This window comes from Lontra canadensis, unplaced genomic scaffold (genome assembly GCF_010015895.1).
Source record: "Lontra canadensis isolate GAN:19392208 unplaced genomic scaffold, GSC_riverotter_1.0 scaffold7, whole genome shotgun sequence".
NCBI classification, from domain to species: Eukaryota; Metazoa; Chordata; class Mammalia; order Carnivora; family Mustelidae; genus Lontra; species Lontra canadensis.
This window is the reverse complement of record NW_022631001.1, coordinates 33,076,731-33,103,516: the sequence shown is the minus strand read 5'-3', so window position 1 is coordinate 33,103,516 and position 26,786 is coordinate 33,076,731. Positions and strand designations below refer to the sequence as shown.

General features: G+C 36.3%; 1 protein-coding gene and 1 pseudogene across 2 annotated transcripts in view; one reads left to right on the top strand and one right to left on the bottom strand.

The window, feature by feature from the left end:
* The window catches only part of SBF2 (SET binding factor 2), a 485,581-nt gene that overhangs the window by 283,248 nt on the left and 175,547 nt on the right, over positions 1 to 26,786 (top strand). For both annotated transcript variants that reach the window (XM_032853454.1, XM_032853455.1), the window contains exons 11-14: positions 174 to 287; positions 1,053 to 1,181; positions 4,535 to 4,633; positions 15,728 to 15,932. In XM_032853454.1, the coding sequence (XP_032709345.1) occupies positions 174 to 287; positions 1,053 to 1,181; positions 4,535 to 4,633; positions 15,728 to 15,932 (547 nt within the window). The remainder of the gene's footprint in view (positions 1 to 173; positions 288 to 1,052; positions 1,182 to 4,534; positions 4,634 to 15,727; positions 15,933 to 26,786) is intronic.
* LOC116865238 lies at positions 6,871 to 9,669 on the bottom strand (annotated as a pseudogene).

Genomic DNA, 26,786 nt, shown 5'->3' with positions numbered 1-26,786 from the left:
GGGACGGGCTAGATGCCCACCACTCAGGGCTGTCATAAGTAAGACTTATGTGTAGGAAGTGCAGACAGATGGATTGAATAATCTCTCAAGTTCTTTTCAATGTTTTGTCTTTGTGATATTTCATTTTTTTAAAGAAATTCAGTTACCTAACTTGTTTCTTCTTATATTTTCAGGATAAAGAAGTACGTGCAGTTTTTCTTAGATTATTTGCACAACTTTTCCAAGGATATAGATCATGCCTACAACTTATAAGAATTCATGCAGAACCAGTAATACATTTTCACAAGGTAAAGTGATACATTACCATCTTGTATGTGTCCAAAACATGGCCTCTAATTTATAAAACAACTTGGTTGTCTTTTTTCTTAGCCATGTATTTTCACCTTAGTTTATCAAATGTGGTTCTTTTTTAAGTCTCTGCTTTTTGATTAGGTGATGATTTTTAATGACATTATGGAACCGACATGTTTTTCTTTAGAGTTTGTTTATTTTAAGTTGTTTTTTCTCTTCCTTTTTTATGATTTATTTAGTTATTTTGGAGAAAGAGTTATTAAAAGTACAAAAATTATAATTCAATTCTAAATTGGTTTTTCTTTTCTTTTAAGATTTATTTAGTTATTTTTGAGAGAAAGAAAAGTGCATGGGGGGTGGTGCAGTGGGGCCAGAGGGAGAGAGAGAATCTCAGGCAGACTTCCCACCAGGTGCGGAGCCCAACTATGATCTCAGCATCCTGAGAAAATAACCTGAGCTGAAAGCAAGTTAGCTGCTTTAACCACCTGGGCCTCCCACGCATGCCTATATTGGTTTTTCTTTTAAAATTGTGTATTAATTTTTTATTTCTTCTCCCCTCCTTTATGGACAAACTCATTCTTATTCTTTCTAATACATGTAATATTTCAGATATCAAAAGCCCTTTTTGAGAGAATGTATTTTATAGCAACACATTTATGCGTGAAGATATTTATTCAGGCTTTGATCTTTCTATTTTTGTTTTGACCATTCCTCTATTACTAAGTGATAAATTATTCATTTCTCTTTTTCTTTCTTTACAGACAGCTTTTTTGGGGCAGCGTGGTTTGGTTGAGAATGATTTCCTCACTAAAGTTCTCAATGGAATGGCATTTGCAGGTTTTGTTTCAGAAAGAGGTCCTCCGTATAGATCCTGTGATCTCTTTGATGAGGTATAGTTTTTATCAAAGGAATGTATATTTACAGTCAAATTGGACTAGTGGTTAAAAGTAAAGAAGTAGTTTTTTTAAATTAAATTTAATTAGGCAACTTATAGTATATCATTAATTTCAGAAGTAGTGTTCAAGACCATCAGTTACATATAACACCCAGTGCTCAAAATCCTAAATATATTATAAATTGAATATCAAATAATCTAAATGTTATTTATTCTTATGCTTATTAGATCTTGGTATTTATAATGTGGATTTGAAAAATTAGGAAAGTATAGGATGTCACAGAAGTACATAAACATCTTGAACAAATGAATTTAAATAGTTCATTAAAATCTTTTTGAAAAAGTGACAGTGATTATATGAATAAAACTCTTATTTTTGAAGGCACTAATACAGGGATTCCTTTATCAGTTTCACAGAGAGAAAGGTCTAGGTTTAATATATAGGTATGTGATTTCAAACTGCAGTTACATTTAGTCTGTTAGTGTCATAGAGCCATAGTTTGGCTTAGTGGCATTCTTTTTTTAAAATTGTATTTTATTTATATTCAGTTAATTAACACATAATGTATTATTAGTTTCAGAGGTAGAGTTCAGTTATTCATCAATTGCATGTACCACCCAATGCTCAGTACATCACGTGCCCTCCTTAATGTCTTATCAGCCAGTTATCCCTTTCTGTCACCCACCTCTCCTCCAGTAATCCTGTTTGTTTCCTGTAGTTAAGAATCTTTCATGGTTTGTCTCCCTCTCTGGTTTCGTCTTATTTCATTTTTTCCTCCCCATCCCATGAGCCTCGCTCAGTGGCATTCATACTAATCAATAATCAACATTTGCCTGTATCCGTTAGGTGACCTTAAATGTATGGGAGGCAGATTTTGTTTCTGTCTTCAAGGAATTGGCCATATAAAGGGAAAATTAGGTTAAATGTGACTCCAAATAAGGATACTATTTTGTGTTAGTTGTGATTTATTTTAACACATCTTTCCATTTATCATTTAACTGCATTTATAGCAGCTCATTCTGGTGGGTAGAACAATGAATATTACTCCCATCGCAATTTCTGAAAGGGTACTGTAAAGTGTATAAAAAGAAAACACTCTTAGCACCCAAGATAGTAGAGAATAGTAATAGTGATTATGTTTTCCTGCAGGTGGTTTTATTTTGGTTTTTGTTTGTTTTTATTTATTTGACAGAGAGAGAGACAGCAAGAGAGGAAACACAAACAGGGAGAGTGGGAGTGGGAGAAGCAGGCTTCCTTTTGAGCGGGGAACCCAATGTGGGGCTAGATCCCAGGACCCCAAGGATCATGAGCTGAGCCAAAAAGGCAGATGCTTAACCAACTGAGTGACCCAGGCACTTCCAGGTGGTTTTTATTTTGTATAAAGAAGATAGGAATCAAGTTCTTAAAGATCCTTAGTTCAGAGAAGGATCTTTTATTTTCTGCAGAGATTGTTAAGTAATTACAGATAGGAATGAAAGAATGGGCACATGTTGTAGTTCTGAGTATGCAGACTTGCACCAAAAACTTTAGTTAGTAACACCAAGCATATGAAAACGTAGGAGAGATTGCCCCGTGGTAAGCAGTTCTTTCTGTTCAATTACTAATCACTGATTCCCTAATACCAACATTTAATATGATTGATCACTATCTGATGTTAATATATGTCAGCTTTTATATCCTGAACTAAGTAATTGATACATAATGTTTTATGGAGTTATATTAGATGCTCTCCAAGGACCTTTCTAGCTCTCACATTTTATTAGTCTCTGAAGCGTTCTGAAAAGTAAAATTGGTTTATATATCCCCCATTTTTCCTATCTAAATTCTCTTAGTAACTCCTTCTGGCAGCTTCATCACAACTATTAAGTCAGAGTGATTGCTTGCAGAAAACTTGCTTGCCATAATCTCTGACTGTTTTTGTAAATCCTTCCCTTGCCTGGAGTATTGTCCCTCTACCTTTCAGGCTAACCAGTGGCTTCCTATTTTTCATGCTCTGCTCTTACCTCACTACTTCCTCCAAACTTTTCCAGAGTAAATGACTCTGAAAGCCACTTGGTCTGTGTAAAGCTTTATGTTAGGTCTCTAGCTTTATGTGGCAACTTACCATTTATTATCTACATTTATGTACATAAGATACACATATAACCTCTTGATTGGAAATGATGATAATGCAAGAACTAAGTTCTACTAAGTCTCCCCTTAGCATTCATCCAGTTCTGTTTTCTGCCTACAGTTACGATTTTTGGTGTCTAATTGATGTTACTTAAAAGCCAGTGGTTCATATGTGTATTTGAGTCAAAGGCCTAAAAGCAATGAGATGCCAGACCTAAATAATTTCTCTTGGGTCATTTAATTTGCTTGAAATACATTTTTAAAGAAAAATAGCATTTGCTCTTGGGGAAGGGATCCTTGTTTTCATCTAACCTAGGGCGGCCTACCACACTGAAGATTTAAGAGCCTTTAAGAGGCAGCCTGCATTGTGTATTGTCTTGTCCCCACACTCCCATCATGTAGGCCTGTTAGAAGGAAAGATACATTTGCCTTTGTTTGACAGCCTCTGATTCCTAGCCTAGAATAGGTGAAGTCAGAGTTTTATACGTTTGTCTGCTCCAGTGAATCTGTTTCTGGAAGGAAAAGTCCTATATTATACCCTTTAAAAAAAAAAAAAAATCCATCTCTTACTCTTCTTTCCCATACTCATTTTTTTCTTGTCATTATTCTTATCTCTGCTTGAAATGGATACACTCACAGTTCTTCCAGTAAATTAGTTTAGTAGGGAAATGAATTAGAGTTATATCATTTGAGAACTGGAAGGAAGCCAAGGGTCATTTTGTTTTTCCATCTGATTGTAGAGATGAAGAGACTGAAGCTCAGTAGTTTTAGTGACTTGTTCCAAATCACAGTGTCAACAGAGCTAGGACTAAAGTCTGAGTCACTGGACTTTAGTCACCTGAACATTTAGTTCATGTTTTGTGAGTTAGGGAAATGTTTGGAGACTTTCTGATCATCTGAAATTCTCTGAAATTCTCGGACTGAGAGAATTCCAAAAGGCCTCCGAATGAGGCCTTTCAAATGAGAGGTTCTCTCTCAGTTTCAGAAATGACTTTTTCCAAGAAGAAATAGGGCCCCAAATCATCAAGGACAGACCACCAAACCATCCAAGGACTCAACTGATTCTGTAACTCTAGAATAGAGATGAAACCCAGTAAAAATGTAAAATACTTTGTTTTAATAATAGTATATATTTTAGATGCTTTTTGAGTTGCAAATTATAAGAAATTATCACATAGTTTTCTAATTTAGCATATTTTGGAGTTGATGTTTTGCCATTTGATTCTTTTTCCAAGTTGGTAGCTTTTGAAGTAGAGCGAATTAAAGTTGAAGAAAATAACCCACTGAAGATAATAAAGCATGTCAGAGAACTTGCCGAGCAACTATTCAAAAATGTAAGTAAGTATATTTTAGACAGTCATTAATTTTGTTTTATTTTACTTTTTGAAAAGATTTATTTATTTGAAAGAGAAAGAAAGCGGTGTGTGCGTAAGTTGGGGGAGAAAGAGAGGGAGAGAATCTTTCAAGCAGATACCCCGATAAGCAGATTCCCCTACTGGGGGCACAGTCCCAGGACCCATGGGATCATGAGCTGAGCTGAAATCAGGAGCCAAATGCTTAACCAGCTGACGTACCCGGGCACCCCAGACAGTCATTAATTTTAAAAGTATGTAATTATTTTGTTTAAAAAACTAAGAAGTTTCATCTTTCTAGTAAGGATCTTTTTCTCTGACTTAAAACCTTTCGGATTATAAGTTACAAGATATTACAGTTGGTACTGTGCATCAAAACAGAACTCATTTTTCAGAGTGATTTTCCTGTCAATCACCTATGTTATGAAAACATCTTAGTCACAGTTTTCCAGTTTGTTCTGTGCCCTTGTTGTGATTTTCATTTAGGATCCTGTGTTCTTAAGAGCATACTGTTCATTTTTAAGACATAAAGATTAGACTTACTGGAGACCAGAACTAGAATTGACCAATGTGTCCACTTCAATATGGTGCAGTGACTGTCAGCTGGATCAGGAAAATTGTTTGAGTTTGTATTGTTTTGAGCAGACGGGGTAAAAAGCTGAAAGAAAGAGAGCAGATTGTGAAGTGACCACAGAAATTCAAGGGTGGAAATATTCCGTATATAGAAGAAATGCAATAAGTTATAAAGATTGGGATGTGATAAAGTGTGAAGTAATCTTTTGGATGCCAAGACAGAAGAGAACCTAAGGTGACAGGGAAATTACGTGCATGTAGAAAAATGGATTTTGGCTAATGATTACTAGTCATACTTCCTACCTGGAAGCTTTTCAGAGTTGAAACTCCTACTGAGAAAAGGAAAGTAAATAGAAAGTATGGTCTTCCAGAGGAAAGTTGAGGGAAGATGCATTTTTCAGGAAATATATTTAAGAAAGATTCAGGGTCAGTATCACTGTGACTGTTTAACTTAATTATTTGAATAGATAGACCTTTTTGGACATTGGGTCATAAGTCAGTGATTTGTCACATCCATTTGAAATCTGAGACCCAGTAAGATAAAAACAGGAATGCTACATTGTGTTTGTTTCATTTTATTCAATTATTTATGAATTTTATTTCTGAAGTTTTAAAAAAATTTATCCCTTTGACTAATACCCTACACTTCATATATAACTGTGTCCAGTATAATCTATTTCTTGATTAGCATGCTGACACTAAACAAAAAGAGTTCTGTCAGAAGGAAAATGTGTGTTCTGTGGTGGTTTATGATGACTGTGTAGAACTAATGGAGAGCATGACCACATGAGAAATTTCTGTTGACATATTGTAATGGTAATAATAAATATTGAGTGTTCAGCACAATGTACCAGGCATAGGATTAAGCACTTTACAGGCATCATCTGTAATCTTCACAACCACAGTGTTAAGATAGGTGTCATTATCCCTATTTTACCAACTATAGTTGGCTCAGGATCATATGCCTATGAAGTGACTGAATCCAGATTTTAAATTCAAAAACTTTCATCTGTCCAATTCCTAAGACTATTTTCTTTCCCTCCATTAGGCTGACTCCTCTCCAACTGGAAAAATAGTGATATTTCCAATGACTGACTTTTATACTTTGTTCTTTATAAAGCACTTTAACGTACTTTCTCATTTGATCTTCTAAATGACCCTGTGAGATAAACAGGGCAGATGTTGATATGTGGGGAAACTGAAGGTAGAAATTTTTTTCTTGCCCACTGGGAGTGATTTACTGATGAATTTTTTTAAAAAGTAGCAAAACATCAAATGGGAATTAGTGTTTGAGATTTTGGGACTGAGCCCTTGAACAACTGAATGTTTATTTCTTAAATCTTTATAGGACTATTCCAAAACCATAAAATTTTATAGCCATAAGTGACCAGAGCTGGGGTTCTCACACAGGTTTCTCTCTGTTACATCACTGAGTACATAGTGTATGTAAGGAAGTATGCCAAGCCACTTTGATGCAAAAATAATTTCCTTTCTTGCCATCCTAGAACTTAAGTTTTATGATAGTTTACATACTCCACGCTATACTACATTACATAGCTTATACTAAGCTGACACAAAACTGAAAACTGCAATAAAATAAATAATAATTATACATTATTTTTTTTCCTCTTTAAATAGACACTTAATTATATCCACAGATGATAAAATCCCAGAGCTACTGTTAGGCACATAAATACAGACCCTGCTAACATTTAATGTTATCAAGCTTGTGCGATCCCAGTATGGTTTGAGGCCAGTGACCTTAGTGTCTATCTTCCTGTTTGCTTGGGTGACAGCCCCGTCTTGCTGCGCATGCAATGACACCATTTCTGTCCTCATATCCAGAAGCTTCCTTTCATTCAACAAATATAATTCTTCCACTGTATAGATTGAAGTCTAATTTGCTATCTGTTTGGACTTTGATTACTTCATTCATTTCTTGTTTTAACTGTTGTAGTTCAAGGTTTATTTTCTCTTTTTCTGCTTTGAGGGCTGAAAATTCACTCTTCTCCAAAATAATACCATTTTTCACATTAGCAGTCTTAGGCCTTCTTTGCTGAACAGCCATCTCCTGCTGCATCTTGGTTACCATATCCTTGTAGACAATATCCATGCTGATGTCCCTGATCTTGACCAACACACAGACAGTGATTTCTGCTTGCTGGGTTGTGAACCCATTTTCTTCGAGTAAATGTACTAAGGTATGGGTCTCTAAGTAGAGCTTCTTGTTTCCTCTGCAAGAGGTGAAATCTCTCCTTTTGTGCTCCAGATCACTCCTGTGCTCCAGCTGCAGGCTCCCAACGGAAAGACTTAGTTCTTTTCTGGAGGAAGCAAGGGCAACCACTTGGCTGTGACACAGGTGGAGGGTGCCTGTGGCCCAGACATCTCCCTGCAGGCCCTAGCAGCCTGCCTGGATTTGGAGGGAAGTGTTGGAGGGTCCTGGGCAACAGCAGTCCTGGTAGGCAGGAGGCTGGCACGGGAAAGGCACAAGCAGCTAAAAATGATACTTTCTTAAAGGTAAATGTGAAACATAATCCACACCTATCCTTTAAAAACAAAGCTTCTATCTATCTATCTATTTATTTATAAAGATTTTAATTATTTATTTGACAGAGAAAGGTCACAAGTAGGCAGAGAGAAAGGAGCAAGCAGACCCCACTGAGCAGAGAACCCTATGCGGGGCTCTATCCCAGTACTCTGGGATCATGACCTGAGCTGAAGGCACACGGAGCCACCCAGGGTCCCCTAAAAACAATGCTTTTAAAGTGATCACCATGAGGGACTGTATTACTAGGTAGGAGACCTAAATCTCTCTTCAAATGTACTCTACATTTTTTAACCCTTATTGGGCTTTTATCCTCCAATCTAATTCTATTCCATTTAATTTGATCAATTCCATTCTTTCAGTATGTATTTATTAGGTTTCTACTAGTGCTAACCATTTTCTAGGTACATGATTCCTCTAATATCTTCCAAAAGAGGAACATGTACATGATGAGTAAGAATTTCAGAATATCCTCATGGATTGTCATCAGACTTTTTGAGATTCCTTCTAGTTGTAAGATCGTAAACTCCACATGGTCCCAACATTTCTGAAGTAAATACATTATAAAAGTTAAAAAGCAGAGCATCATGGTAAAGTTACTTTCTTGGGGCATGCGGGAAGTCTAGGGGAGGGAGGGAGGATGGTCTCAATGCAAGGAAAATGATCCAAATGATTCTATTTTTAACTAGGAAGGTTTTTGTTTTTTTTTTTAATCACATTCTAAAATTCCCTAATGTTAGGCAAGAACCAGCCATGTAATTTGACTGTTTCCTTATTATTGGGTTAGAATTGAGACCTGGTGATTCCACTTAGATGTTTGTAAATACTGTGTTACAGTGAAGTCTGGTATGGTACCTAGTCTCTCTGCTTCACTTATCTTTGAAGTACTCAAAAATGAACCTTAATTTCTCAGTTTCTTCTCACCACTCCTTTATATTGCTTTTTAGTGAGTCAGAATGTGAGGAAACATGAGTAGGATGAATTGTAACTGGGTTTAGGTGCTCTTTTAACTTTCTGGAGCTTCCTAAATAACTAAGGAAAGAACTTGGTGACGTAAGTAGAGGAGGGGAATGGTAAGGGGATATGAAGGAGAAGGAAGGGAATAACTCCATTTGAGACAAATTGTGTAAGTGTTGGTAAGGTTTATACCATGAAGATTATGAACGTTCATTATACAGCTTTTCTTTCCATTCTCAGTTAATAATCCTGGGTCTGAGTCTGCTCACTTTGGCTTTCAGAATCTTTATGTCTGTGTGACAGAGAGCACGTTTATTTACTTAGTGGCTTTGTTTCTATGATTCTCATACACATTTATAAAGAACCACTAACTACACACAAAATGATATGTTAAGATAGGCCAAGATAAGGGGCACCTGGGTGGCTCAGTGGGTTAAAGCCTTGCCTTCGGCTCGGGTCATGATCCCAGGATCCTGGGATCGAGCCCCACATCGGGCTCTCTGCTCATTGGGGAGCCTGCTTCCTCTCTGCTTCCTCTCTGCTTCCTCTCCTCTCTCTCTGCCTGCCTCTCTGCCTACTTGTGATCTCTCTCAAATAAATAAATAAAATCTTAAAAAAAAAAAGGCCAAGATAAGAGCTTTATACAACCTTCATTACAAGGCATCAAGAAATCAGTTGTACATGTGTTTTGCTACTTTACATGGTACAGTTTTTCTAATTTGTTTTGCATATGCAGTAGTACGTAAATATTTGCTAGACTGTGTAATTTGACAGCTTTCTTAAAAGTTGAAGGAAAAATGAGAAGACTTGGCCTTTCTTATAAATTAATGTGAAATTTCTATTTATGCCTAAGAATATTTCATTGCCCAGGATTACAGTGAGTAGATCTTAAAATCCTAATGGGATTTAAAGCCCACCTATAGGAATAGCCTTTGTAAATCATATACGGTCTATACCCTTTACATTTCTGCATAAAGTTAATTTCACTACCAGGCAAATTTAATCTACACTGATATCTGTACTCTTTGCCAACTGTAAATTAAAGGATTTCATTGTTGTTATAGGAAGTAAAATACTGTGATCATCTTTAGTCTTAATCAAACCATAAACAACTTACTTAGATTATTGTGATGAAATGAAGCCTCTAACCCAAGCATAAAAGTCACACCTTCTTCCCCTATCTTACCTGATTTATTTGTTCATTTTTAGGTCAGGTTTACTGTGATACAATTTACGTATAGTAAGATTTACCTTTTTTAAATGTACTCTAGATTTTGACAAATGAAGCTATACAACCATCACCACTGCAATAAGGACATAGAACATTTTTGTCACCCTCCCCCACAGTTCCTTAATTTGTTATAATCACTTCCTGCTGCCCCCTCAAACTCTTAGTAACTGATCTGTTTTCTGTCTTTGAAGTTTTTGCCTTTTCTGTAATGTCAGTATTTAGCTTTTGAGTTTGGTTTCTTTCACTTAGTATAATGCATTCCAGATTCTGCTGTGTTGCTGCATGTATCAATTGTTTATCCCTTTTCATTGTTAAGTCGTTTTCCATTATATGGATGTATCAAGCTTGTATTTATCTGTTAATTAACTGAAGGGCAATTTGGCCGTTATGAACAAAACCACTGGTTTTGCACTGGTTTTTATGTGAACATAAATTTTTATTTCTCTTGGATAAATACTCAGAAGTTAAGAAGATGCTGGGATATATGGTAACAAAATACTAACTTTACAAGAAACGGCCGGACTGTTTTCCCAAATATCTATACCATTTTGCATTCCTACCAGCCACATATATGAGTTCCATTTGTCCTACATCTTTAACAATGTTTGGTATCCTCGGTTGTTTTTTTGTTTTGTTTTGTTTTAAGCTATTCTCATAGGTGTGTGGTGGTATCTTATGGTTTTAAGTTGCATGTCAGCAGGTGAGTGAAAGTATAGGTCTCCTACCTAGTCACTACATGCTCCCTTGGAACTTGTGAAAGGAGTACTTGTCTTGAATATAAAGCCTCTATCTTGAATCATAAATTAGAGCAGTGATTCTCAACAGGGGCAAACCCTCCTCTCTAGAAATTTGGCAATGTCTGGAGACAATTCTGTTTGTCAGCTGGAGAGGGTGTGCTACTGGCATCTAGTACATGGAAGCCAGGGTTGCTTCTAAACATCTTACGATATATAAGACACCCACTACCCCCCACCCACCCACCTACCCAAACTAGAATTATCTAGGTCAAAATGTTAATAGTGCCATGGTACAGAAACCCTGGTTTAGGGCAACCAGCCCGTTCGATATTAAAGTCATACACCAAATTTATTTGCATTAAGGATGCAACTTTAATTCAGTTGGGTGATCACTGAAAGTCCTGAGGATGGAAATTGAGAATGTTTCCTTTCATCAATATTGTATTCACAGCTAGGCAACTTAAAAAGTCCAGTTACATTTTGTCAATATTTAATGACCTAGTCTAGTGATAGTATTGGTTTCAGCAGTATTTGTAAAGATTTGTATAACTTGCTATCCCATACAGCTCTATGAGTAATTTATGCACATTAAATAATTACTAAATAACCTAAATTACTTTGGGAAATTTCATAACTGCTAACAAGGTCACATTGATTTGTCATTAACTGCTGAGACCAACATATAGTAAGAAATTTTTTTCCCCAGTGTTGCCTACTTTGGATTTCTAGAAGGGTTTGGGGCTTTTGTTTTATTTTGTTTGCTTTGCTTTTATTTCAAGTGCATTCTCAGCCTTGTTTTCCATAAGCCCTGGGCATATTCTCATTTGGCTTGCCAAAAAAAAAGAAAAGAAAAGAAAAGAAAAATCCATGTTTCCAGACCAGATGGTACGTGTGTCATTTTTTCAAGTCTGAGAAATTCACTGTACTTCCCAGTACTGTCATATATTCTCAAAGCAGGATGAATGACAGAGCCCATTTCTTGAAAATCATTATCTAATTTTAAAATTCCCTCCAAACAATAGTGTGTTTTGCTGGCTTTTTTAGGGCAGTTTATCTTGGTTGCCTTGGACAACCAAGTTAGTAATTTATAATTGCATTTCTCTGCAGTCAAAGACGAAAATTTGGCAGCTTCTTTATTCTATTGAAAATAATGAATTTCCTTGTTTCCACAAGGATGTTCAACAACAAAATTGGGCTGTGGTTTTTAATGAGCTCAGTGATATTCAAGGGACTTGCCCAAATGCAGTTGAAATTCCAAGTAGGAGCAGATGTTTCTAAGAATATGCAGAGTTCACTGAGCCTTAAATTTCTTCTCATTTCTTGTCTTTTCAAAAAGTCCTTATGTGACCGAGTTTGGTGTAAGGTAGCAAATATATTTCTTTATATTTACCACACTGCCCGTTAGAGGGCAGCAGTATACAGACATAGTGGCCAGAAAACTCAATACTTGTATTTCAGGGGCATGAGCCCTTTTTGTATCTTCTAAACACAATTGAATATAATTCAGTAACTTTATCCCATAATCTGAATTTTTATGAGGAATACCTATCTATACAGCTCTAGGATAGCTTCATCTTTGAACTTTGTTTTAAAATGATTAAAAAATGCTTTTTAGTCTTAATTGTGTATAGATTTGGTTTGTAATATTTCAAATTGCTTATGAGAAGAAAAACACTATTAATGACTAATAGCAATATCTTTTCTTTAATAAGTGATTTCTGTTTTAAGCCTTACTATAGTTATTATTGTTGTTAAAATGTAAGTAGCTGGTGATATGATGGGATTCTCAGAGTACAATATGGTTTAAGTTTTAGAGGCATGTTGTAATACCATAGTATGTGCAGTGAATAAATATTTTTTCAAATGAATGTACTCTAAATTTTTAGAAAATAGCTTTCATATTTATTCTGGGGGAGTTTGTGTATGTGAGTGTTCTGAAAGCCTTTCTATAACAACTCATTTTGTCCTCACAAGAACCTTATGAAGTAGGTACTGTAGTATTATCTAGATTACAGATGAGGAAACTAAAACACAAGTGGTAAGTGAATTGACATAGCACCAGGTCACGTGACCAGGAAGTGGCTAAGCTGGAATTTGACACAGAGGTCTGACATCAGAGACCAGACACTAAAAATACTTCGTTGTACTACTGTCTCTTTGACTTGTCTAACCCTTCCCTCTGAATTGTAGTGCCACCTGTCTCACATTCTTATAGAGTCCTGTTTTGGGGCTCTTTACTCCATTAGCCTTTTTACTCCTTCACCAATACCAAATGCCATACTATATTAATTATTACAGGTTTATATAAGCTTTGATATCTGGGAAGTTTGACTTTTCCACTTACTCTTCTTCGGAATTATCTTGACTATTTTGGTATCTTTAATCTTCCTTATAAAGCTTAGGATGGACTTACCACACTGCAGGATTTTAACTAGAAATAATATGTGTATCCTTATTTTTCTAGATGACCTTAAGTCATTCTTGGAACAAGATAGAAGAATATACAGTAAGAGAGATAGATAAAATATAGTTAGAAAAGATACTAGCATCACTATGATTCATTTTCTATTTTTATTTTTCCATGTTTTAAAATTTGTTACAGTGAATATTATTTACATCATGGAAAATAAGTTTGAAGTTTTAGTTTTTATTATAAAGAAAATAAATGTAAATAGAAGCAGAAGTAATGAAGAATGTACTTTAAGTGATCCTAATTCAGACCTCAAAATCCACATGAATTACCTTTCCAGCCTGAAAAAAATCACCTATGAGTTTTAGAAAATTGATATTTGTGACTTTGAGAAGGTATCTTAGACATTGTGCCTAAAGAACAGAGAAAAACAAACATACTACTTTTGAAAAGACAGTTTCAGAAACTACAGACAAGTGTGTCGATGTTAATCCAGGCATAATTTTAGAACACTTTTTCAGCATATAGTTTAGAAAGTGGTGATCATGAAGACTTGGAGAGAAATTTATTTATTTATTTTCCCCTGCCTTTGCTAAAGATGAAAAGGGAACATACAAAGTAATGAGGGATACTTTGGCAAGAACAAGTTTTATATCTGACTTCACCCTCTCGGGAACCTTGTAAGAGAAGCATAAGTATATCCTTTAGGCAAAGTTATTTACCCAATATCACATAATGAGTAGAACAAAAACTAGAAACCAGGCTTTTTTACATTTAAAAGAGTATTAGTTCCATTGTGTTGCTGAGATATGCTACGTATATCATCTGCCATGACCCAACTGTTTCTTTATCAGGGTCTGGGCCAAATAACCATAAAGAATTGTGGGGACCAGCTCTAGTAGAGGATGACGATGTCCATTTTAACTGTCTGAAGAGCATATGCAGTAGTATTGAGCTTAGTCTACTACATGAATAACAGGTTCAGGGCAAAAGTGCATTTTCTGGTTGCAAAAGGTAATGGTGGTAAAGAAGCCTTCTCTGTAGAACATAATTGAAAAATGGATTCCATTCTGCCTGTAGTATTTGAAATATAATCCTGCTTAACTAGGTGATTAGATAAAAATTTAGCACAGCCTTCAAAGCCTTCACAGCCTTAAGGGTCTGTGAAAATACTAACTGACACATTTTATTCAATTATTGCAAGCCTAACATGTGTTCAACATTGTTGTCCCACTCATTAGGAAAGAGTAGGAAGTAGTTTAGGCTACCTGCTATGTGCCAGGCAGTTTCTGGATGCAACAGGAATACAGCAGAGGACAAAAATATTTTTTTGATTGGCTGAAATGTTGGCCCTCATGGAGTTTCATTTTAGTAAGAGAAAGGTAGACAATAAACAAGTTAAATAAAATTTATTGTATGTGAAAAGATGGTAAGTGCTAAGGAGAAAAGTTCAAGAGGAATAGGGAGTGTGTTAGGGAGTATAATTTTAGATAGGGTGGCCAAGAAAGGTGGCACTTGAACAAAGAAATGCAGGAAGGGATAGAGGGTGCTGTTCAAATTGTAGGGGGATAGGCAGAAGGAACAGTTAAGTACAAAGGCCTTGAGGTGAGAACAAGAAGGCCTGTGTGGCTAGAGCAGAATGAAGGAAAACAGTAGCAGGACACAGTCCTATAGGAAAGCCAGATCTTGTAAATTATTTTAGGAATTTCGGATTTTACTCTCAGTGAGATGAAGAGCCATTTGAATGAACAGATTAGCTGTTGGGTGATGGTTTGACATACTCTGTGCAGTGTTAAGAATAGAGTAAGGGAGGGAGTGAGGGCATAAGCAGAGAGACCAGTCAGGAGACTGTTCTTCTGTGGTAATATAGAGATGTTGGCTTGAACCACAGTGTTGATGAAAAGTGGTCAGATTATGGACATATTTGAAAGGCAAAGTCCAAAAGGTTTGTAGAAGAATGGATAATAGGATGTTAGAGAAAGGCATTAAAGATGACTCCAAGCTTTTCACCTGAGTAGAAAAATAAATATGGCATTTACTAAAGTGGGGAGGACTGTAGAAAGCAGATTTGGTGGAGATGAAGAGTAAGTGTTCCATTTTGGACATATATTTAAGATGTTATTTTAAATCCAAATGGAAATACTGTGTGTGGACAGTTGAATGTATGGGTATGGCATTTAGGAGAAAGCTCAGTGGGGGATAATAATTTATGAATCATTGGTGTTTTTATGGCTTAAATATTGAGAATGAAAGCTGTCACCAAGGAAATAAGTATAAATAAAAAAGAGACCCAAACTCTGAGCCCTGGGGTTTTCACATAATTACGAGATTAGGAAGATGAAAAGTAGACAAAGATGTAGCAAGAAGACCTAGAAACCTAGTGAAGAGAGCCTTCATGGAAAAGGAGTAAGAGTGATCAGCTGTATCAGATGCTGCTGGTAGATCACATAAGAAGTAAGATTCTGGTACTCTCCTTTATAGCGTTTATCTGAGTTCTGTGTAATCGTTCATCTGTCTAATTTCAGTATGTGGCCCTCTGAGCTCCCACTCTGCCTGGCAATCTGCCATTGTTATTTTAACTTTTAACTAATTTTACCGTTTGATGTTCCGTTTGATGTTGCAGGAGAATCCCAACCCTCATATGGCATTCCAGAAAGTTCCACGCCCGACAGAAGGATCCCACTTGCGAGTTCATATTCTTCCTTTCCCAAAGATTAATGAAACTCGGGTACAGGAATTAATACAAGAAAATCTTGCTAAGAACCAGAATGCACCTCCTGCTTCACGAGTGGAAAAGAAATGTGTTGTGCCAGCAGGTCCACCTGTTGGTATGTATTTGTTCTTTTGTTTTAAAGTAAACATTTTATCAAGATATAAGATACAGGGGCGCCTGGGTGGTTCAGTGGGCTAAGCCTCAGCCTTCAGCTCAGGTCATGATCCCAGGGTCCTGGGATCGAGCCCCGCATTTTCTCCCTGCTCAACAGGGAGCCTGCTTCCTCCCCTCTCTCTGCCTGCCTCTCTGTCTGCTTGTGATCTCTCTCTCTCTCTCTCTTTCTCTGTCAGATAAATGAAATCTTTAAAAAAAAAAAAAAAGATATAAGACACAAACATGAAAGTGTACCAGTTAACAAACTTGCACAACCAGAATTGGAGCATTGTCAGCACTCAAAACACCGTTCCATTCACTGTCTGTCCCTAATGGTAACCATTAACCTATCTGCTACCACTACAGAATCTTTTCTTTTAAAAAAAACAGCTATATTGAGATACAGGTCACACACAATAAGGATCACTCTTTAAAGTTCACAGTTCAGTGGTTTTTAACATATCCCAGAGCTGCGCACCCATTTCCACTATCTAATTTCAGGATGTTTTCTTTATGCCATATAGAAATACTCATACCCAGTAGTAGCACTCCCCATTTTCCCCCAAAACCACTCCTTCCCTAGCATTAGACAATAATCTATTTTCTATCCTTGTAGATTTGCCTGTCCTCTAACATTTTATATACATAGAGTTATACTTTATAACTTTGTATACTTTGTAACTGGCTTCTTTCATTTAGCATATTTTCTTTCCTTTCTTTTTTCTTATTATTTATTATTCTTTAAATTCAATTAACATATAAAAGTGTTATTAGTTTCAGAGGTAGAGATCAGTGATTCACCAGTCTTAAACCCATTGCTCAGTACATCACCTGCCTTCCTTAATGTCTGTCACCCAGTTACCCCATCGTTCCACCCACCTCCCCTATAGCAACCCTCAGTTTGCTTATGATTAAGAGTCTCCTATGGTTTATCTCCCACTCTGATTTTGTCTTATTTTATTTTTTTCCTCTCTTCCCTTATGATCCTCTGTTTTGTTTCTTAAGTTCCACATATGAGGGCACCTGGGTGGCTCAGTTGGTTAAGCAACTGCCTTCAGCTCAGGTCATGATCCTGGAGTCCCAGGATTGAGTCCCGAATCAGGCTCTCAGCTCTACGGAGAGTCTGCTTCTTCCTCTGATGTTCTCCTGTCTCGTGCTCGCTCTCAATTTCTCTCTCAAATAAATAAATAAAATCTTAAAAAAAAATTCCACATATGAGTGAAATCATATAATAATTGTCTTTCTCTCTCTTTCTCCCTATAATGCCAAGGGAAATAACTGAGTTATTTCCCTTGGCATTATATCCTGTAGTTCCATCCACATCATTGTAAATGGCAAGATTTCATTTTTTTAATGGCTAAGTAGTATTCCATTGTGTATATATACCACATATTTTTTTCCCATTCATGTGTCAATGGATATCTGAACTCTTTCCATGGTTTGGCTATTGTGGACCTTGCTGCTATAAACATTCAGGTGCATGTGCCCCTTTGGATCACTACATTTGTATCTTTGGGATAAAAACCCAGTAGTGCAATTGCTAGGTCATAGGGTAACTCTATTTTTGACTTTTTGAGGGACTTCCATACTGCTCTCCGGAGTGGCTGCACCAGCTTGCATTCCCAGCAACAGTGTAAGATGGTTCCCTTTTGTCCACATCCTCGTTAACATCTGTCACTTCCTGACTGGTTAATTTTAACCATTCTGACTGGTGTGAGGTGGTATCTCGTTGTTGTTTTGATTTGTATTTCCTTGATGCCGACTGATGCTGAGTATTTTTTTCATGTGTCTTTTGGGTATTTAGATGTCTTCTTTGAAGAAATGTTTGTTCATGTCTTCTGTCCATTTCTTGATTGGATTATTTATTCTTTGGGTGTTGAGTTTGAGAAGTTCTTAATAGGTTTTGATACTAGCCCTTTATCTGATAAGACATTTGCAAATATCTTCTACCATTCTGTCAGTTGTCTTTTGATTTTGTTGACTGTTTCCTTTGCTGTGCAAAAGATTTTTATCTTGATGGGGTCCCAATAGTTCATTTTTGCCTTTGGGGACATTTCTAGCAAGAAGTTGCTGCAGATGAGGTCCAAGAGGTTGCTGCTTGTGTTCTCCCCTAGGATTTTGATGGTTTCCTGTCTCACATTGAGGTCTTTCATCCATTTTGAGTCTATTTTTGTATATGATGTAAGGAAACTGTCCAGTTTCATTCTTTTGCATGTGGCTGCCCTTTTCCCTACGCCGTTTGTTGAAAGGACTGTCTTTTTTCCATTGGATATTCTTTCTCGCTTTGTCAAAGATTGCTTGACCATAAAGTTGAGAGTCCATTTCTGGGTTCTCTTTTCTGTTCCCTTGATCTGTGTGTCTGGTTTTGTTCCAGTACCATACTGTCTTGATGATTACAGCTTTGTAATAATACAGTGTGAAGTCTGGACTTGTGATGCCTCCAGCTTTGGTTTTATTTCTCGGGTCTCCTCTGGTTCCATACAAATTTTAGGATTATTTTTTCCAGTTCTGTAAAAAAAATTGTTTGTATTTTGATAAGGATTGCATTGAATATATAGATAGCTCTTGGTAGCATAGACATTTTCACAATATTTGTTCTTCCATTCCATGAGCATGGAGTGTTTTTCCATTTCTTTGTGTCTTTCTCAATTTCTTTCATGAGTGTTCTATAGTTTTCTGAGTACAGATCCTTTACCTCTTTGGTTAGGTTTATTCCTAGGTATCTTATGGTTTTGGGTGCAATTGTAAACGGGATCAACTCCTCATTACTCTTTGTTCTGTCTTACTGTTAGTGTATAGAAATGCAGCTGACTTCTGGGCATTGATTTTATATCCTACAACTTTGCTGAATTCCTTTGTGAGGTCTGGCAGTTTTGGGGTGGAATCTTTTGGGTTTTCCACATAGAGTATCATATCGTCTGCAGAGAGTGAGAGTTTAACTTTTTTTTGCCATTCAGATTCCTTTTATTTCTTTTTGTTGAAAAGAAATCTTTGGGTGCCTGGGTGACTCAGTCGTTGAGTTGTCTGCCTTCAGCTCAGGTCATGGTCCCGAAGTCCTGGGATCGAGCCCTGTATTGGACTCCCTGCTCAGTGGGAGGCCTGCTTCTCCCTCTCCCACTCCCCCTGCTTGTGTTCCCTCTCTCGCTGTCTCTGTCAAATAAATAAGTAAAATCTTAAAAAAAAAAATTTGAAGCTAGGACTTCTAGCAGTGGTAACAGTAGACATCTCTGACATCCTCCTAATTTTAGGGGGAAAGCTCTCAAGTTTTTTTCCCATTGTGAATGATATTCACTGTGGGTTTTTCATGGATGGCTTTTATGATATTGAGGTATATTCCGTCTATCCCTATACTTTGAAGAATTTTAATCAAGAAAGGATGCTGTACTTAGTCAAGTGCTTTTTCTGCATCTGTTGAGAGTATCATATGCTTCCTGTCCTTTTATTAATGTAGCATAGTACATTGATTTGCAGATGGTGAACCACCCTTGCAACCCAGGAGTAAATCCGATTTGGTTGTGGTGAATAATCCTTTTAATGTACTGTTGGATCCTATTGGCTAGTATCTTGGTGAGAATTTCTGCATCCATGTTCATCATGGATATAGGTCTGTAATTCTCCTTTTTGATGGGGTCTTTCTCTGGGTCTGGGATCAAGGTAATGCTGGCCTCATAGAGTGAGGAAGTTTTCCTTCCATTTTTATTTTTCGAAATAGGTTCAGAAAAATATGTATTAATTCTTATTTAAATGTTTGGTAGAATTCCCCTGGGAAGCCATCTGGCCCTGGGCTTTTGTTTGTTGGGAGATTTTTGACTGCTGTTTCAAATTCCTTGCTGGTTATGGGTCTGTTCAGGTTTTCTATTTCTTCTTGTTTCAGTTTTGGTAGTTTATATGTCTCTAGGAATGCATCCATTTCTTCCAGACAGCCTAATTTGTTGGCATATAGTTGCTCGTAATATGTTCTTATAATTGTTTGTATTTTTTCAGTATTGGTTGTGATCTCTCCTCTTTCAGTCATGATTTTATTTATTTGGGTCCTTTCTGTATTCTTTTTGATAAGTGTGGCCAGGGATTTATCAATGTTACTAATTCAAGGAACCAATTCCTAGTTTCGTTTATCTGTTCTCCTATTCTTTTGGTTTCTATTTCATTGATATCTGCTCTGATCTTTATTATTTCTGTTCTCCTGCTGGGTGTAGGCTTTATTTGCTGTTCTTCAGCTCCTTTAGGTGTAAGGTTAGGTTGTATATTTGAGACCTTCCTTGTTTTTTTCAGAAAGGTTTGTATTGCTATATAGTTGCCTCTTAGGACTGCCTTTGCTGCATCCCAAAGATTTTGAATGGTTGTGTTTTCATTTTCATTTGTTTCCGTGAATTTTTATATTCCTCTTTAATTAACTGGTTGACCCATTTGTTCTTTAGTAGGATGCCTTTTAGTCTCCATGTATGTGAGTTCTTTCCAAATTTCCTCTTTTGATTCAATTCCAGTTTCAAAGCATTGTGGTCTGAAAATACAAAGGGAATAATCCCAGTCTCTTGGTGCTAGTTGAGATCTGATTTGTAACCCAGTATATGATCTATTCTGAAGAATGTTCCATGTGCACTTGAGAAGAATGTGTATTCTGTTGCTTTAGGATGGAATGCTCTGAATATATCTGTGAAATCCATCTAGTCCAATGTGTCATTCAAAGCCCTTGTTTCCCTGTTGATCTTCTACTTAGATGATCTGTTGATTGCAGTGAGTGGGGTGTTAAACTCCCCTACTCTTGCTGTATTATCAGTGTACTTCTTTGATTTTGTTATTCAATTAATAACAAAGCTTATATAACTGGCTGTTCCCGTATTAGGGGCATAAATACTTAGAATTTTTAGATCTTGTTGGATAGACATTTTAATTATAATATAGTGTCCTTCCTCATCTCTTATTACAGTCTTTCATTTAAAATCTAATATTGCCACCCCAGCTTTCTTTTGATGTCCATTAGCATGAAAAATTATTTTCCACCTCTGTACTTTTGACCTGGAGGTGTTTTTGGACCTAAAATGAGTCCCTTGCAGACAGCATTTCAATGTGTCTTGCTTTTTTATCTAATCTGATTAGGGCCTTCAGCCTGTTTACATTCAGAGTAACTCTTGAAAGATAATGAATTTAGTGCCATTTTATTACCTGTTAAGTCACTGTTTCTGTATATTGTCTGTATTCCTTTCTGGTCTCTGTTATTTTGGGGCTCTCTCTTCACTTAAAGGATCCCTTTTAATATTTCTTGCAGGGTTGGTTTAGTAATCACAAATTCTTTTAGTTTATGTTTGTTCTGGAAGCTTTTCATCTCTACTATACTGAATGACATCCTAGCTGGATAAAGTATTCTTGGCTACATATTTTTCTCATTTAGCACTCTGAATATATCATGCCAGTCATTTCTGACCTACCAGGTCTCTGTGGCTAGGTCTGCTGCCAGTCTAATGTTTCTACTCCTGTAGGTTATGGACCTCTGGTCCCAAGCGGCTTTCAGGATTTTATCTTTGTCTCTAAGATTTACAAGTTCCACTATTATATGTGAGGGTGTTGTCCTATTTTTATTGATTTTGAGGGGGGTTCTTGTACCTCTTGGACTTGAATGCCTGTTTCCTTCCCCAAATTAGGGAAGTTCTCTGCTATAATTTGCTTTAGTATACCTTCTGCCTGCCCCCACCCCTTTCTCTTTCCTCTTCTTCTGGGATCCCAGTTATTCTAATGTTGTTTTACTTCATGGTATCACTTATCTTTTTGAATCCTCCCTTCATGATCCAGTAGTTGTTTACCCTTTTTCTCAGCTTCTTTATTCTCCATCATTCTGTTTTCTATATCCCTAATTCTCTCCTATGCCTCATTTTTCCTACAGTTAGAGCCTCCATTTTTTATTGTACCTCATTAATAGCTTTTTAAATTTTGACTTCATTAGATTTTAGTTCTTTTATTTCTCCAAAAAGGAATTCTCTTGTGTCTTCTATGCTATTTCAAGCCCAGCTGTATCTTTATAATTGTTATTCTGAGCTCTAGTTCTGACATCTTATTTATATCCATACTGATTAGGTCCCTGGCAATCTGTATGTACTGTACTCTAATTCTTTTTTGAGGTGAGTTTTTCTGTCTTGTCATTCTGTCCAGAGATGAATAGATGGATGAGAGAATAAAATACTAAAATGGCAACAATATACATTAAACAAATCAGAAGAGACCTGAAACTGGAAAATAATTAAACTGGAAAAAAGAATTTAAAAAAAAGAAAAGAAATACAACCAGACAGGTGAACAGAACAGAGCAGTACCCTGGATGCTGTGTGTATTTTGGTGTGTTAGAAAACTAGATCCCGGGCGCCTGGGTGGCTCAGTGGGTTGGGCCGCTGCCTTCGGCTCAGGTCATGATCTCAGGGTCCTGGGATCGAGTCCCGCATCGGGCTCTCTGCTCAGCGGGGAGCCTGCTTCCCCCCGCCCTTCCTCTCTCTGCCTGCCTCTCTGCCTACTTGTGATCTCTCTCTGTCAAATAAATAAACAAAAATCTTTAAAAAAAAAAAAAAAAAAAAAAAAGAAAACTAGATCCCAAAATTATAAAGAAAGAAAAACTTATATATGTATAAAAATAAAATTAAATACAATGGAAGGATAGAGTGTAACTGTAAAAATGAAAATTAAAAGACAAAAAACAAAAAGAAGGAATATGAACAGGTGAACAGAACAGAGCAATACATGATATCCTGATTGTATTTTGGTTGGTTTGTTAGAAGAAACTACATCTCAAAATTGTAAAGAAAGGAAAACATATATATGCAGAAATAAAATTAAATACATTGAAAAGATAAAATGTAACTGTGAAGATGAAAATTAAAATAAGACTTAAACCAAAAAAAAGAAGAAAAAGAGAGAATATGATCAGACAGGTGATCAGACAGATTCTGGGTGTATTTTGGTCTGTGAGAAGAAACTGCATCCCAGAATTATAAAGAAAGGAAAAAAATGTGTGTGTGTGTTTATACACACATACATTTATGTATATATGGAATTAATATATATGATACATTTGTATATATACATATGTATGATATATAATATATATAACATATATATAAAATTAAATACACTAGAAGGATAGAATGTAATTATAAAAATGAAAATTTAAAAAAAAATTTAAAAAGTTGATAAAACAAGAAATTGGTTGAAAAAGGAAAGAATAAAAATTAAAATTGAAAGACTAAAAAATCATGGGGAAAAAAACCCCACGAATTCTTATACTGTTTTCCCCTAGTGCTAGAGTTTTGCAGTTCTCTGTGATTGGCAAACTTCGTCTTAGCTGTATGTTCTTGTGGATCTTCTTGGGGAGAGCCATGTTGTGTTGATTCTCAAGTGTCTTTGTCCCCAGTGGAATTGCACTGCTCTTGCCAGGTGGCCAGTCTAAGTAAGGGGCTCTTGTTGCTCTGTGTGGCTTTTGTTCCATGAAGGCTTTCTGTGCCACTTTAGAGGATGAGAATTAAAATGGCGACCTCCTAATCAGCAATCCTGGAGCCAAAAGCTTGGCGGCCCCACTCCTCAGTGCCCTCAGTGAAAAGCAGTCAGTCACTTCTGTCTCCCTGGTCTCCCTCTGTACTCCATGCTTACCCAGCCTGTAACCATGTGTTTCTAGCTCAGGCATGTGACCCCGTTTTGCACCTCAAAACCCTGTAGACTCCTGCAGTGTGCACCCATGCCACTCCTCCCAGGGGAAGAAATGGGGTCTTGGTGCTGTTCTGCCATTCTCTGGGCCCCATTCTCTGTTACCCAGCCACGCTATGGTTCATGATATATGGTAACTCCAACCTGAGAGCCCATTCCTGGGCTCTCTGATTGCTGCCAATTTACCTGTTCCAATGCCTGGGAACTCCAATGCATTCGGGCACTCCCAGTCTGCCTGTGATCCCGGGGATCCTGAGACCACACTGTCCCAGCAAGGATTACATCCCACTTCTGGTTCTGATGGTGTATCACTTTCTGGTGCCGGTTTATAGAGGCTTCTTCCCCCCACAGCTTATCTTCTGATGTATCCCCTTGGATTTACTTCTTTGCTCTTCCTACGTTGCAGAAAGTGGTTGATTTTCTATTTGTAGAGTTGCAACTATTCTTTTCTTAGATCTCTGGTTGAGTGTTCACAGGGTTCAGAATGATATGATAGCTATCTAGCTGAATTCCTAGGACCAGAGGAAACTAAGGTCTCCTACTCCTCTGCCATCTTGGACTATCTCTAGCATAATATTTTCAGGGTTCATCTATGTGGCATGAATTAGTCCCCCATTGCTTTTTATGGCTGAATAATATCCTACTGTATGGATATGTATGTGCGTGTGTGTGTGTGTATTTACGTTTTGTTACCCATTCACCAGTTGGTGGATCATTGGGTTGTTTCTCCTTTTTGGCTACTACTAAGAATGCTGCTGTGAGCATTCATGTGTAAGTTTTTGTATGGATACATGTTTTTAATTTTCTCAGGTATATACCTAGGTGGAAATTGCTGGGTCATATGGTAAGACTATATTTAATGTTTAGAGGAACTGCCAAACAGTTTTCCAAAATATGTGCACCAGTTTACATTCCCACCAGCAATGTTTGGGCATTCTGATTTCTCCATATGCATCTAATGTTCTAGAACAACTTTTCATGTACTTATTTATCATTTTTATATCTCCTTGGAGAAATGTGTATTTAGATCCTTTGTTCATTTTTAATTGGGCTACTTGTCTTTTTATTATTGATTCATAAGAGTTCTGTATATATTTTGTATACAAGTCCCTTATCAGAGAATATAATTTGCAGTTATTTTTTCCCATTTTATGGGTTTTCTTTACTGATTTTTATCTTTTCTTCCTTCTTCAGCTATTGAGGGAGATGTGTTCAAGTCTCCTGTGATAGTAGTAGAATTGCCTATTTCTCATTTTCATTCTATCCGTATTTTTCTCCATATATTTTGAGGATGATATATTGGATGCAAATATATTTGTAAATATTATAGCATCCCAGTGATTATTCTTTTTGTCATTATGAAATATTCCTCTTTGTCTCTAATAATGCTTCTTGCCTTAAAGTATACTTTGATATTTATATAGCTATACCAGATTTCCTTTGCTTAGTGTTTGTATGGTTTATGTTTTTTATCCTTTTATTTTCAAACTTTCTAGGGCCTTATATTTTATGAATGCCTCTTATAAACAGCATATATTTTTTTAACCAGTCTATCTTACTATACTTCTTATATTATTTAATAGCATTATGAATATTTACATAAATATAATTACTGGTATATTAATGGCTTTATTGTTATTTACTGGGTGGTTTTTTTTTCTATTTAATTTTCCTGTTTTATGTTTCCCCCTGCTTTCTTGCTTTCTATTGGATTAATAAACTATTTTTCTTATTCCATAATTTATCTCTGTTAACTTGTTTATACATTTATTTATTGTTCCTTTAGTGGTTTACCTAGGGGCCATTCACACACATCTACTTTTGCCAGTTCAGCTTTCACCAGAAACTTTGCAGGTCAGCCTCGCCATCTGCCAGAATCAAGCCTGGATTCTCAGCCTTCTGTCTGTACCCAAAATTAGCAAATCTCCTAGGGAAAAACTAGATGTGTGTGTGTTAACTCACCTCTCTAGCTTCTTTTTCCTTCTCTGAAATTTTAGGTCCTCCAGTCCTTGTGCTTCTGTAGCAATCTAATATTTTTAAGTAGATCCTTTTGCATTTTATCTGACTTCTGTAATTATTTTTGGTAGGAATTTTAGTTTGCTACAAACTGCCCCATCATACCTAGAAGTGAGTATAATTTTATTTTCAATGGTTAATAGTATAGTCATTGTATATTTACATAGTAATGTTAACTTGCCATTATTATTCTAAGAATTAATAGCTTTTACTTAAATGATGATTGGACTTTGACATAGAAAAAAGGATGGATAAGGTAGACATGTTAGGGTAAATAGCTATCTTTTGAAGGAGTTAGGTAATTTTAATACTCATAAGCTAGTTGAGTACTTTCTTTAAATACCCACATGAACAGATGAAAAGTTTGTTTAAAATTCAATTTGCTTGAATTGTCACCTTAATTCTTAATATTATCTTTATATAATCTCTTTACTTTCCTCATTTTCAATCCACATCGAATTCTTTGTTTTTTTTCTGAACTCTTTCTTTAGATACATGTAGATAGAATATCTCACTGTAATCAGTGAGAGAGGTACACATGACAAAGTATTTAGCCCTGCATGTAAAACTTGAATGAATGAATGAATGAATGAATGAATGAATACAGGAACCTCTGTCCAACTTTCTGGTTCATTTTGGTTGATCAGAATCAGGATTTTCTTTGTACTAAAATTAAAAGGTATAAATGTTCCATTTTACATTTTACTCATTTAATATGAGTGTAAAATTGCTCTGTCACCTTATGAGGCATTCACATTTTGAGAGGTTACTTAATTTCCACCCATTCCTCAGAGGAGCCAGAGTAATGATGATTGGGTGGAACTAGCACTGGAAGGCTAAAACCTTAGAAGGGAAGCCCTAGGAAGTCAAGTACTCATAAAACAGAGTTGTCATCAGATGTTAGAAAGTGAGTATTAGAATGCCACAGCTGGGGATTTGGCCAATCTGAAATATCAGTAACTCCAAGTGAAGAACTTTCTTCTGGGAGTGAACTAAGTCATACTCTCAAATAACTCTCAAAAAAGTAAAGACTTATTACCAGAAAAGGTTTTATTTTTTTTAATAGCTTGCCCTAAAGAAAATTTAAAACACTGCTGAAGAGATTTTAGAATTAAAAG